We start from the raw sequence: 13,252 nt of genomic DNA, 5'->3' as shown, positions 1-13,252 counted from the left end.
TGGCAGAAATACTGTGTTTCAGCACAAATACTCTGGTTTAGCACAAAGGAGATTAAGGAGATATGACAATTCGAAAATGCCTCTCATTACAGAAATCAAGCGGTGATTTTGAACAAACTCTCCATTGACTTTCTATGGAGAGTTTTCCGACTTTCTGTTGGTCTGAGGAGATTTGCCAAAATTCTATAAATTCCACAACAATGATAGTGACATTTTCAGAAAGCCAGCAAAAATACCTACGTTTTGATGTATAATTTGTGGAAGTTGAGTGAAAATTGAGCAAGTAGCAAGAAGTTGTTCGGACATGAAGAGAAGACTGCGAAACCTTCAGTGGCAACAATAACAACGCATGTATTTTGTGAGAAATCACAATTTTGCAACTCAAAACTTTAAGAAGCATAAAAGTAAAACGGTAAAAGATTTGAAAAAGCTGATTTATACCTGAATAGCCCAATAATTTGAGAACATTTTAAAGTTTGAATGGTTGTTCTACGTGAAAATATGAGGAAGTAGTTAAGTTTCAAAAACAAGCTAATTTTAGCAGAATTGCAAAGTTTCCCATTCATTTCAAATTAAAGGAAAAAAGCTTAATATTTTAAAAAGTATAATAGTGAAAAATACCAAAAGACATAGCCGTTATTAGCAGAAATAGCAGAATAGTTTAAAATTTGAACGGTGAAAATCGGCTGAAAATTGTGGAAGTAGATCCACGGCGAAAAGTGTACGGAAACACCAAGAAGGAACTCAATAGTGTGGATGCTTAAAGCATCCACACAATAAAGAATAAAGAGAAACAGGAACTCAATAGTGTGGATGCTTAAAGCATCCACACAACTAGAAAAATTTGCATTTCCTGCGAAAATGCAGTGTGGATGCTTTAAAGCTGAAGCTGCATGCAAAAAGTAGCTGAAAAAGCTGAAAAGTTGCAGAAATTGTAAAGCTGAAGCTGTCTGCTGAAGATAGTTGAAAATAGCTGAAGAAGCTGAAGAAATCAAAGCTAGTTTTTAAAAAGTTGTTGAAATTTTAATAACTTTGCAGAACAACATCAAGTTAACAAAAATGCAATAACTTAGCAGAAATGCAATAACTTAGAAGAAACATAACAATTCAGCAGAAATGTTGTAATTTACCAGAAGCTACAACTTAGCAGAAATGTAATAATTTAGAATAACATAACTTAGCAGAAATGATATAATTTAGTAGAAAATTAATAACTTGGCAGAAATATTACAACTTATCAGAACTGCTATAATTTTGCAGAAATGTAATTATTAGGAAAAAACTGTAAACAGATAAAAGCTAAAAATGATGAAGTAACCTCAAAGTTACTTGTTTAACTGTGAAAAATGACCAGAAACATTAGAAAAGGAAGAAAACCAATTCAATTAAATTTATATAGCGCCAATTCACAACAAAAGTCGCCTTAAGGCGCTTCATAGATACAGAGAAAAACCCAACAATCATATGACCCCCTATGAGCAAGCACTTTGGCGACAGTGGGAAGGAAAAACTCCCTTTTAACAGGAAGAAACCTCCAGCAGAACCAGGCTCAGGGAGGGGCGGCCATCTGCTGCGACCGGTTGGGGTGAGAGAAGGAAGACAGGATTACCAGCCAGCAGATAAACTGATGTGAAACAAAACCAAAGTAAAATTGCAGAATTTACACAGTTGGTGAAATGTAAAAATGGCAACAAAAAAACCCCAAACAAACAAACAAACAAAAAAACAAAAACAAACAACATTTAGTTAATAAATGCACAAGATGATTTGATGATAAATATGGTACCAATCTACAAAATACTGTCGAAATGAAGTCCACATTGTGATATATTTCAGGTGTGGAGAGTCACACAGCCAAACAATCGATGTGCATATTTAAAGAATCAAATAAAGAACATTGTTGTGGAATAAATTACAGTGAATAATAATCACTGCCCTGCATTAGAGAGTGACTTATGATGAGGTATTAATTGGCTTAACTTTACCTCTAACAGCTTTTCACATAGTGCTGTGACCAGGGTGAAATCCATCATAAAGTAACTGTAAACAGTAGAACCATTAGCATGAATGTTATGGTTCTACTCTGATCAAAACTCAAGTCAGCTGTGTGACCTGATATAAAATGATAAAGAGGAACACATATAAATGACCTTTATGAACTTTTCAAAATGACTTTATATGTCTGACCCATTATCTATATATATTAGAGCAGATGTGGAAAACCACTGTTAGACCTACTCTATACTAACACAAACACAGTCACAAATTCATTGCTAGTGTGACATGTGGTCCTTTTTGCCTTTGACCAATGATATGCTGGTTACTTGGACCAGTTTAGTATTTGCTGTCACAGAGGAATGTTAACCATAAATCCAAAAGACAAAACTGAAAAAATATGTTAATTGCAAACATGTTTTTGCTTAGTAAAAGGATTGAAATTACATGGAAACTATCACCTTAAAGCCTCATTGTAAATATCATCACAAACAGATGTTTTCCACGCGGTTAACAAAGCTCCACCACATCCAATCACTGCATATAAATCTAAAAGAAAACAACAACAAATAAAATGTAATTAACACAAGTGAAGTCTAAGGAGCTTGGAAAGAAAAGCGTCTGGACTTCTTTGAGTTTCTTGAAGACGTTTCACCTCTCATCCGAGAAGCTTCTTCAGTTCTAAGGGTCAATGGTGGAGAGTCCCAGATTTAAACCCAATGTGAGTTTCTCCACAAACAGGGACAAAGAACCCCCTGATGATCCTCTACCTAATCACATGAGCCAAGGTGTGAAAGTGGGTGTGGGTCCCAATCAGCCAGGGTTTTGGGTGAGCTCATTGTGAAACCTGGCCCCACCCTATCATGTGATTTCCTGAGGTCAGGAAATCACCCACGCCCACTCCCAGGATGTGAGTGGACGTTACAGTGTCTGGGGAGGGAACTCAAAACTGGATTATAGATGGCAGACAGTTGGTGTTGTAAACCACCGCCTCTGTTCAAAGATGGTCGCTCACAGTGGACGTAAATGGCTTCTTTCACTCCTCCATCTATCCAAAATGTGAACATTGGCATCCTCAAAGAGTGACCTTTGTCCTTTAGATGCAGATGAACTGCTGAGTCTTGTCCTGTGGAGGTGGCTCTTCTGTGTTGTGCCATGCGCTGGTGAAGTGGCTGTTTGGTCTCTTCGATGTAGAAGTCTGGGCATTCCTCGCTGCACTGTACAGCATACACCACATTGTTAAGTTTGTGTTTAGGAGTTTTGTCTTTCAGGTGAACCAGTTTCTGTCTGAGTGTTTTGCTGGGTCTGAAGTACACTGGGATGTCGTATTTGGAGAAAACTCTCCTGAGTTTTTCTGATACACCGGCCACATAGGGGATGACAATGTTGTTGTGTCTGTCTTTCTTATCCTCCCTCGCTGGTGTCTGATGTTCTTTTCTGTGAAGCTGGAATGCAGGCACACTGGACGAGCTTGTTCTAAAAAATACAGAAAAAGGAACATTTTATTTGTGTTAAGGCCTAAAAACTACAAATAAGTTATACAATGAACAATATTGAAATACCTTATAGGTGCTGCGGGCCACATAACCAGAATCCAGAGCAATCTCACACTTACATGATGGTGAGGAAAGACATGAGCTCTGCAATGAGGTTTGAATGTCTCAGTTGGGACACTGAAGAACTCAGAAGACAGCAATACCTGCACAGAGAGACAGAGTAGAAAAAGCATAGATTTGTAATCCATAATGTCAATTAAAACTCAAAAAGTGTCAACAAGTATAATCATTTGAGTGTGGAATTGTTTATTCAATAAACAGGATTTTAATTAATTAATTGAATTAAAAACACTGACATTTTTTATCAAAGATAAAGAATCATACCTCTCTCTGCTCTGAGGATCACTGAGCATCTCTGACAGGAAATACAGTTTCCTCAGTAGGAGTCATCATTGATGGTCTCAGAGGTTGTAGTGTGGCAGCATGATGATGGTCTCCAGATCAGGCAGGAGGTCAGGTGATGGGTGTGTCATCTTCTCCATTGAAGACACACTGGTATGGCAGTTCATAACACAGCAGTCTCCTTGTGGCATGTAGTTATCTGTGCAGTCCAGCACTGATGGATCAGGTTTGGCTCAGCAGTTCATGAAGATGGTGTTAAGATGTTGTTGTTTCAGCTGAGGATGGTGAAGTTTGAAGGTTTTCCCACAAAGGAGACTGTGCCCTATCTGAAAAAATATATCTAACAAAACACGTGCTTATAACACCACCCACCCAGCTCAGCCCCCAAGTGTCTATGTAATGCTGGTATGGGGTGTCGGTTACTAAGTTTAATTAGTGCATCAGAAAGCGGGGGCTACACCTAAAGCCCACACTTTCTGATGTCTTTGTTTATTAGCAGCTTTTTCCAGCTGCTCAGAGCATTCTGACTTGGCCTTTATCCACCCAAACCCAAACCCACCCGGATAAAGGCCAAGTCAAACTCACACACCATACCAGCATTACATAGACACTTGGGGGCTGAGCTGGGTGGGTGGTGTTAAACTGTAGTCGGGAACTTTCAGAAAACTATCCATTTACTTCTAAATCAGTTTTTATACATATTCTGTAAGCTGTACTAATGTTTTTCTCTACATAATGTATCATTATAGACATCTCTGGTAGCCTAAAGATAGTTTAAAACTTTTGACATTTTTTACCTGTAAAACATGATAAGCAAAAACTCATTCATCACAAAAACTTTTGATTCTACAAAATCTACTATAATCAAGAAAATATAATTGTCTGTATTTATTCGTGTATGTCATCATAATAAATACCTGCATTTATCTGGGATTTATTTATTTACTATTTCATATTTTAAAGCCCTTGGAGGGGAAGATCTCGTTTGTTGAGCTACATACGTCATAGTAAAAAGATTTAGTCATTTAAAACATGATGTTGGTTTATCAAATGTTGCAGCACATTTCAGATCAGAGGTGCATGATAGCAGATGTTCTCTGCTCTGCATGAAGTTCAGCAATGATTTGGTGAAATGATTAATAACATTGCAATAAGAAAGGGTCTTCTGACAGACAGAGTAGGGAAGACCCTTTTTTCAATGAAAAATCTTTTTCATGCTCTACAATCAGTAAACTCTGTAACAAACATGATCTGTAATTGTTTCAAAACTCACCAGACGACTTCATGATTGGCTCGAGGACAGGACACAAAAGACAGGGTTGTGGTAACTGTAATATGATCTCAGAACACCTGAATACAGACATTTCTGTGGCTGAGAAATAAAAATGAGGTCAAGCAGGGTGTTCTTGTCTGTAGTGGCAGAAGTGATCAGCTGTGAATACCCTCTCGACTGAAACTGCTCCAGAATCTGTTTTCTTCCACTCTGCAACTGGTTCTCATTAAAATCTCCACACACAATTATTGGGTGACAGTCCATTATTTCAAGTGAATCTAAAAGACTTACCAGGTTTTGCATGAATGGTGTCAAACTGTAGTCAGGGGGTCTGTACACAACAGCAATGAGTGCAGGGAATGGAGCCTGAACCTTCAACACTAAAAACTCAAGATCAGTGACATTATGCAGATACTGTTTTACCTGAACCTGAAAATGATTCCTCAAATACACAACAACTCCCCCACCACTTCTGCTGGCCATGTGAGGAAAGTTTGTGTAGGACACATGTCTGTTGCGTTTGAACATGGTGTAGCCATCCAAATGAAGACTGTCTGCAACAAAGGAGCCTTGAAGGTGAGACTCAGTGAGACACAAAACATCTGCTAAACACATTTCATGATGACTCTTGATGTCACTGATGTGAGATGGCAAACCCTCTGTATTGTGATGGATCAGTGTAAGAGTGTCAAGTCTGCTGGCTGTTTCTCTGACCTGAAGAAGAGGCATCATTTCCTCAACACTGGCTTGTCTCATGGTTTGGAGCGCTGCAGTTACCTCGGGATTGGCGTAAATCTTTTTCTCATCCAAGTCCTGCAAATAGAGTCCACTGAGAGACGTCACCCTGCTGAGAGCAACGTAAGCCATACCTGGTTCAAAAATGTTCTTCATTGAAACTACAGCTGTCTGTGTTGTAAGACCCTGAGTTTTGTGAATTGTGCAGGCGAATGCTAGCTTTACAGGAAACTGTCTGCGTACTGCTCCTTTAAACTTCAGACTCTCCTCTGCTCTCTCAATGTAAACCAGATCATCAGAAGCTGCATTAGCACTGCGGTTGTGTCTCATAGGCTGCCGGTTGTCCATCCTGAGCCCCAGTTTAATTATGTGTCCATCATTTTCAGATCTCACCACCTTTACCAGTATACCAAAAGCACCGTTGACTAAACCGTTTAGTGTGTCCAAGTTTCTGGTCAGCATGACTCGAGCTCCTTCAGCAACATTCAGAGTGTCAGGTAAATCATTTCGCCCACCTGTAAATGGTTTGTCTCTTCGTTCCATTCTGCCTGTACATTTATCCTTCTGGAAATCGTCTGCATTGATTATTATGATGTTTGAATGAAGCTTCTTCAGGGTATCTATGTTATGGGATTCCACATTCTTGTTGGTGGCATAAATGTGTAAGACCTCAGTTGGACATTCTTCTGGTGCAGTCACAGCCTGTGACAACAAATCTCTGTCGCACTGAGAAAGCTCATCTGTCTTTTCTTTGACTCTAATCCTGTTCAGCATCTCTGCAAAGGCCACATCATCTTTCTGACGCATGATCTCGGTTAGAGTGATCATCTGAAAATGTTCCTGCCATAGGTCAATCTGTTCTGGATCGTAAACACAGAGAGGTTTAGACTGTCGCACTGGTGGCAGCTGGTAAAAATCTCCAACAGCTAAAACTGACATTCCACCAAAAGGTCTCTGAGTGCCTTTGATTTGTTTCAGTCTTGCATCCACATAGGCAAAAAGGGGTTTTGAAACCATTGAAATCTCATCAATAACAATAATTTCAGCATTCATCAGCTCAGATCTGACTTCATCCAGTTGGTTACCAAGTCCTTGAATGGGTGGTTTCAGACTCCTGGGTAGTTTCAGTAGAGAATGTAACGTAGAGCCACTGATAGAAAAAGCTGCTGTACCGGTAAATGAAGTCAGTAAAACAGTTGGATTTGATATGTCAGCTTCTTCTGCATTAGCAGGCAGTCTGCTCAGGATCTTTGATGCTTCAGAATGAATACACTTAATCAGATGTGACTTTCCAGTTCCTGCACCACCGTTGATATAGAAGAAAAATGGATCTGGGTTCAAACCACAAACTCGCTGAATACACCAGTCTCTTATGGCATAGAACACGCAGGCCTGCTTCTGGTTCAGATTCTGATACATTACACGTACCACGGCTGGATCTACTGCAGGTTGTTCTCTGACGGCTCTGATCTTTGTTACAGCATCAGACTGACGACTGTAGTCGGGAACATTCTCCTGTTCGTTCTCATCATCAGAATGTCTCTCAGGAAGATTCTCATCGCATTGCAGCCTCACAACTTCAGATTCAGGAGCAAGATTACACCATTCATCAATCACAACATCCCTATTTTGTTCAAACTCTTCCAGTGCACTCTCAATATCCTCAGAGTTCTTCTCATACTTGTCTTTATTTCTTTTCACAATCCGTTTCACAGACTCACTGTGGTCTGAACATGGAAGTCGTACAAAACCTGAGTTGTAGAAGGACTGATAGGTTTGGAACCCTTGTGGTTTCAGTTCCTGCTCTGATCTGTGTGGAAGGTAAAGTCTCAACAGTCGACCATAATATTGCTCAGGATCTTTTTCCTGTGAACAGTGGTAATATCTGATTATAGCTGGTTTATCATTCTTTCGCCTTTGTACAAATCCAAGCTGGTTTAGAAGAGGAAGCACATCTTTTCCTTCATTTGGACCACTCACCAACCTGCACAAGGCAGCAAAATCAGCCAGTGACATTTCCTCATATTCTGGGGTCTCAGGTCTGCATTTGTATTTATCACTCAAACTTGTCATCCAAATATTACAACTGTCGTGTGTTGTGCTTTCCAGGAAGCTCATGGGCCGACTCATTTTTACTGGGTTATCATCTGTTGGTACAAATACAACACTGCGGGAACATTTTTTCATTTTTAGGCCACAGACTCGAGTCACACACTCCTGTGCGCTGATTTCTCTCTTTTTTGAGTAAGCTTGCATCACAGCTCTCATTTCATCACATTCATTGACGGTGTTCTTATCAGAGTTGTCAATAACTGTCTTCAGGTATTCAGAGAGGCCAGATTCTTTCTTTGTTATATATTTACAGAGGTATTCTATACATGAATAGGCATTCAAAATGAATGAGACATCTAAATTAGAGTTCCAGGCTTCAAGCAGGTCTGGGTTGTAATTGTTGATCCAACACTCATTTGGGTCACGTTTCAGAATCAGAGCTGTTTTCTTGTTTATGTCTTGGAGGCATTGTTCATACTCATTCATTGTTAAGTTGCATCGTGACAGAATCTGCTCTATGGTGAGGGAAGCAGCTTCAGGTTCCTTCAGCAGGTTCAACAAAGGTCTGAGTTTGGCTTTTGCAGCTTCAGTGTCTGAATCCTCATCCTGTCTCACAATCATTGTTCTTGTGGCTGGTGGTTTGGGAAACCCAAATCTACAACCAGAGTTCACACTCTTAAAGCATGTCTTTGTGTGGTTTTTGCTGTGCTTTTGTAGCTCAGTGACTTTTTTGTGCAGTTCAGGTTGTTTTTCTGGATCAGGGAGTTGAGCTGAGATGTATCTGTCCACAAAGTCACAGACAGTTTGGTCATCATCCACATCTGCTTCTACCTTTTCTCGAATCCACAGCAACATGTGTATATGTGGACTACCTCTGTGCTGGAACTCAACTCTGTAAAAGTAATCAATGATCTCACCAAGGGGCTGTGCAGGAGAAAAAAGCAAATCTCTGAACAAAGCCTCAACACGTTTATCAAACATTCGCATGGTGGTTACTGGATTTGATCTTAGAATTTCACACTTTTCTGACCAGTCCAGGGCTTCAAAATCAACCTCTTCACCTTGCTGTCTCTTTATTGCTTGAATCACTTCAGGCCATCTCATCTCAGCAGCAGAGAAAGTGACAAAGAACTGAGGTGTTCCTATTTGGCGAACCATGCTGAATAGATCTCTGGTAGTTTTCTGCCAGTAAGCTGGAGTTCCTCTGAGTGGCTGCATAAATCTGATTGCATCTTTATTTCTTACCAGCTTCTCTACTTCTGTCTTACTTTGTAACATTCCTGATGTGATTTTGCGTCCATCTTTGGTCATAGTTTTACCTTTCCTTAGCTGTATTGTCATGCTGGAATTAGCCAAATGTATTTCAGTGACAAACTGTGAGAAAAACAAGTAATTTGTGTCTTTAGCAAATCTTGCATCAATGTTGAAAAGCCTTGACTTGAAGTAAGCACTTGGTGTGAGCTTGAGACGTCTCTTTTCATCCAGTGTATTCTGACCAGTAGGAAACTGCACAGGAAATGCCATGGCTTCCAAATGAGGAGTTCTGAAGAAGCTAACAGGATTGTTTCTTTCTGCAGGAGCCACACAATATGTGTTATCAGTGAAACAGAGAATCTCTTCTGAAATGTCTACAGGCTGCAGACAACTTTCTAGAGCAAAACCTCCATTGCTCAAATCATTTTCTGGTTCATCTGGATTTTGTTCCTCTGGTTGTTCATCACAGGATTGCATATTAATATCTTGGTCACTTTGAGACTCACTTTCACACAAAAGGGCATCTTTTTCATAGTTGTCAATTTCCATTAAATCTGCTTCATTATAATCATCACTTGCCATGCTGGCTTCATCACTGCTGTCATCATCAGGTAACGTTGGATCACAAAGCAATGCATCATCTCTGATAACAATATCTGTGTACTGTGGATGAATTTGTTTCAGTTTACGCAGAGCTTGAATGAGTTTAGACCAGGTGACAGTCTGGAACAGCTGATGGCCTTTGTAGCACAGTCGTCTTTTCAATTTCACCCTCATGATCTGTGATTGGCTTCTGATCCTCGGTAAACTGTCAACTGTTTGTTGGACCTCAGATGGTACACACACCACATTACCACGTATGAGTCTCTGTCTCCCCTTTGGAAGAGGAATAATCTTAGCAAATGGTATGCATTTGGCAATCAGATGTCTCTCCAGAATGTTGAGATCACAAAGTTCAGCTGGAATATCCTGCAGTTCTAAACCATTAACAGCAGCAAGCCTGGGCATGCATCCACTTTTGAGGGAACTGTGACATGTGTGACAGATATACTCTTTTTTTCTCTCAACAGGAAAGCTGCAGTGATCATGACATGCTTCATCACACACATGAACATATTTACCAGTTAGGCACTGATGAGCTACAGTCTGGTGTTTTGAGTAATTTTCTCTTTTGCAGATTTTCACCTGATTAGGAAAAGAAGCTTTTAGACAAACAGTACAAACATAAGATGGTGCTGACTTAATGTTTGATCTGAAACAAGATATGGCCTCATTCATTAAAGTGTTCTCTGGATGACACTGTAAAGTCTCAGCTGGTCGATGCATCTGGCGATATTTCCGTTTTATATTCATTGCACATCTGATATTATGCATCTGTCTGAAAGAAAAACCGTTCCAATATTTTACTCTCATTCGTTCTCTCATATTGTCCTTGTGTTGTTGCTGAAATCGTCTCTCTTCTCCATAACGCTTAGTCATGTAAGATAGTTTTTTCTTTTTAAATTCTTCACTTTCTTTATATAGGTTATATACATATGACCTCATGTAAGCTTTATGTTTTTCTCTGAATTCAGCACAAGTTCTGTATATTCTTCTTATACGCTCCTTCTGCTTATCTCTGAATATGGGAGACTCTCTATATGTTCTTGTTACACGTTCCTTCTGCTTTTCTCTGAATATGGGAGACTCTCTATATGTTCTTGTTACACGTTCCTTCTGCTTTTCTCTGAATATAGGAGACTCTCTATATGTTCTTGTTATACGTTCCTTCTGCTTTTCTCTGAATATAGGAGACTCTCTATATGTTCTTGTTACACGTTCCTTCTGCTTTTCTCTGAATATGGTAGACTCTCTATATGTTCTTGTTATACGTTCCTTCTGCTTTTCTCTGAATATAGGAGACTCTCTATACGTTCTTGTTATACGTTCCTTCTGCTTATCTCTGAATAGGGGATTGTCTCTATATGTCCTTATGACACGTTCTCTTTTTCTCTCTCTAATTTTAGCACTTTCTCTATACATCTTTCTCAAATGTTCTCTGTGTTTCTCCTTATAGGTAGCATTTAATTTATACAGCTCATTTTTGTACAGACTCCTTTTATGTCTGTGATCAGGATCATTACACTTCTTAGTTGAGTTTTTTTTCTTTGTCTTGAAGCTTTCATCAAACCTGTACATCTGCCTTTCTTTCGTCTTCTGATTTTCCTTTCGTTGTGGTAGCTTTTGTTGGGCTAATAATCTTCTCCTCATTTTTTGCCTTTCCTGTTTATTACGTTTCAGCAGTTTATCTGAGAGTTCCTCTGTTATCTTAGTTGAACTGGAGGCACTGTTTGAATCATTCTGAGGAACAGAATCTGGTGTTACCGGAGTTTCTCTCACAGAAGATGCAGAGGTTTTCTTTTCAAAATAATCAGAAGGATGTTTTTTTCCGGGAGCAGCTGTCTCATTTGAAGAATCAACTCTGGATGACATTACTTCACTGGTTAAATCTTTGGCCACAGGTTTCCGTGTCTGCTCAGTGTATATTTCGGAGTTTAATTCATGAACACGTTCATTTAAAGCTGGTGCTGGTGCACTTGTAGCTGTTTGTCTGTATTCGGTGGTTTGATTAGCATCTCTTTGGTCAGCAGCGTTTTCACTGTGAAACTCGATGGGCTGTAGTTCATAAGTACAGCTTGGTGCGATGCTGAACATTCTGTACAAACGTTTGATCCTGTCAATCATGTCATTAAGACGTGTGAATTTCAACATAACTGCAGTTCCACCACTTACACTTAGCGACAATGGCATACCAGTAGACTTACGTGGGTGAGGGTCAAAATATGCATATTCACCTGAAGTCAGCCTGCTAACAGCGATGACTGTTCCTCCCATGACTAGCAAAGCATAGCGAAACTCTGAAGCCAAACGCTGTAATCCCTGTTCAAGGCTCGGAAAGTGATCTGTACCATCAAATGTGCCGTAATGAGCAAACTGAGACATGTCGACTTGATACTCGTGTGTGCGGCTGGTAACAACTGAGGGAAGTTCATCGCAGGCTAGAAACACACTGTTCACAAACCTCAGTCTGGCATCTGAATAGACGGCATGGCCTTTGTCCAACACACGGTTTAGATCTGCTCTGGTAATAAATTCATCCTCGTGTAAGAATGACAGGAAAACCAAACTGTTAGCCATGCATTGCTGATTCCGGTACTTTCCATACCTAGGAGAAGCCTGGCTTCGGGAAGCACAGACGCTACTCACTCGTGGACTTTCACTGTTTGTAACCTGTACATGAGACTGTCCTGGAGCTTGTCCATCATGCTGTGTTTGTACAGTTAGCTGGGGTTCAGTCTGGATTACCTGCATAACTTCAGGCTCTGGGACAGACACTGAGGGAACACTTCTCTTTACCACATCTGCATAAGACACTGTGGCTGTCTCTCCATCATGCTGTGTTTGTACAGTTAGCTGGGGTTCAGTCTGGATTACCTGCACAACTTCAGGCTCTGGGACAGACACTGAGGGAACACTTCTCTTTACCACATCTGCATAAGACACTGTGGCTGTCTGAACACTGCTCTGCACTTCTGTGCTGGGAAAAGCTGAAACACACACCTTTACCTGCTCACTGCTCTGAGAAACATTCACCTGTTCTTTCTGCTTTTGCCATCTAAGCTTCTGGGACTGCGACCTTTGACTTTTTCTTGGCATTTTGCTGAAGTACAATCTGGAGCTTATATGTGTTTATACACAAATATAAACAAAACTGAACCTTGAAACAGAAAAACTTATAACTCCTTAAGTTACTGTTAAATCTGAGAAATGTACTATTATACTATAAAATGTTTTTATGAATATATGAATAGATGTTAAAAAGCTGATTTGTACTCCAAACTCAAAATAAAGGAAATTCAAAGTTCTCTGGAAACAATTTGGTCCGTTTTATTGTAGCTCTTTTAGAAACGGGGTTTCTTCAGCTGGATGTTCTGCAGCAGTCAGGAAACAGGAAGTCTGGGTCCTCAGGCACTTCTCGATGACAATACTGACTGAATACTTACAC

General features: G+C 39.9%; 2 protein-coding genes across 4 annotated transcripts; both read right to left on the bottom strand.

Moving 5' to 3' along the window:
• Positions 1-985: 985 nt before the first annotated feature.
• On the bottom strand, positions 986-10,317 carry LOC147330087 (uncharacterized). Of its 3 annotated transcripts, none has more exons than XM_086291641.1 (3): positions 3,876-10,317; positions 3,558-3,694; positions 986-3,471 (listed from the first exon to the last, which is right to left on the bottom strand). In XM_086291641.1, the coding sequence occupies exon 1, from the start codon at positions 10,213-10,215 to the stop codon at positions 5,176-5,178; it is 5,040 nt and encodes a 1,679-aa protein (XP_086147767.1). In that variant the 5' UTR covers positions 10,216-10,317; the 3' UTR covers positions 986-3,471; positions 3,558-3,694; positions 3,876-5,175. The 3 variants fall into 3 exon arrangements, with proteins under 3 accessions (XP_086147767.1, XP_086147768.1, XP_086147769.1); XM_086291642.1 differs by having other exon boundaries at positions 3,558-3,668; XM_086291643.1 differs by lacking the exon at positions 986-3,471 and having other exon boundaries at positions 3,617-3,635.
• Positions 10,318-10,819: 502 nt separating this feature from the next.
• Positions 10,820-12,568, bottom strand: LOC147330086 (uncharacterized). Its single transcript, XM_086291629.1, has 3 exons — positions 12,413-12,568; positions 10,915-12,328; positions 10,820-10,825 (listed from the first exon to the last, which is right to left on the bottom strand). Exons 1-3 carry the CDS (start codon positions 12,556-12,558, stop codon positions 10,820-10,822), a joined length of 1,566 nt encoding a protein of 521 aa, XP_086147755.1. The 5' UTR covers positions 12,559-12,568.
• Positions 12,569-13,252: the final 684 nt, after the last annotated feature.

This window comes from Aulonocara sp. 'chitande type north' Nkhata Bay, linkage group LG5, assembly GCF_057382095.1.
Source record: "Aulonocara sp. 'chitande type north' Nkhata Bay isolate Kocher_YH1m ecotype deep benthic linkage group LG5, A_spYH_male_GT1.1, whole genome shotgun sequence".
NCBI classification, from domain to species: Eukaryota; Metazoa; Chordata; class Actinopteri; order Cichliformes; family Cichlidae; genus Aulonocara; species Aulonocara sp. 'chitande type north' Nkhata Bay.
Note: the sequence above shows the minus strand (reverse complement) of the source record. Positions and strands in the feature narration are given on the sequence as shown.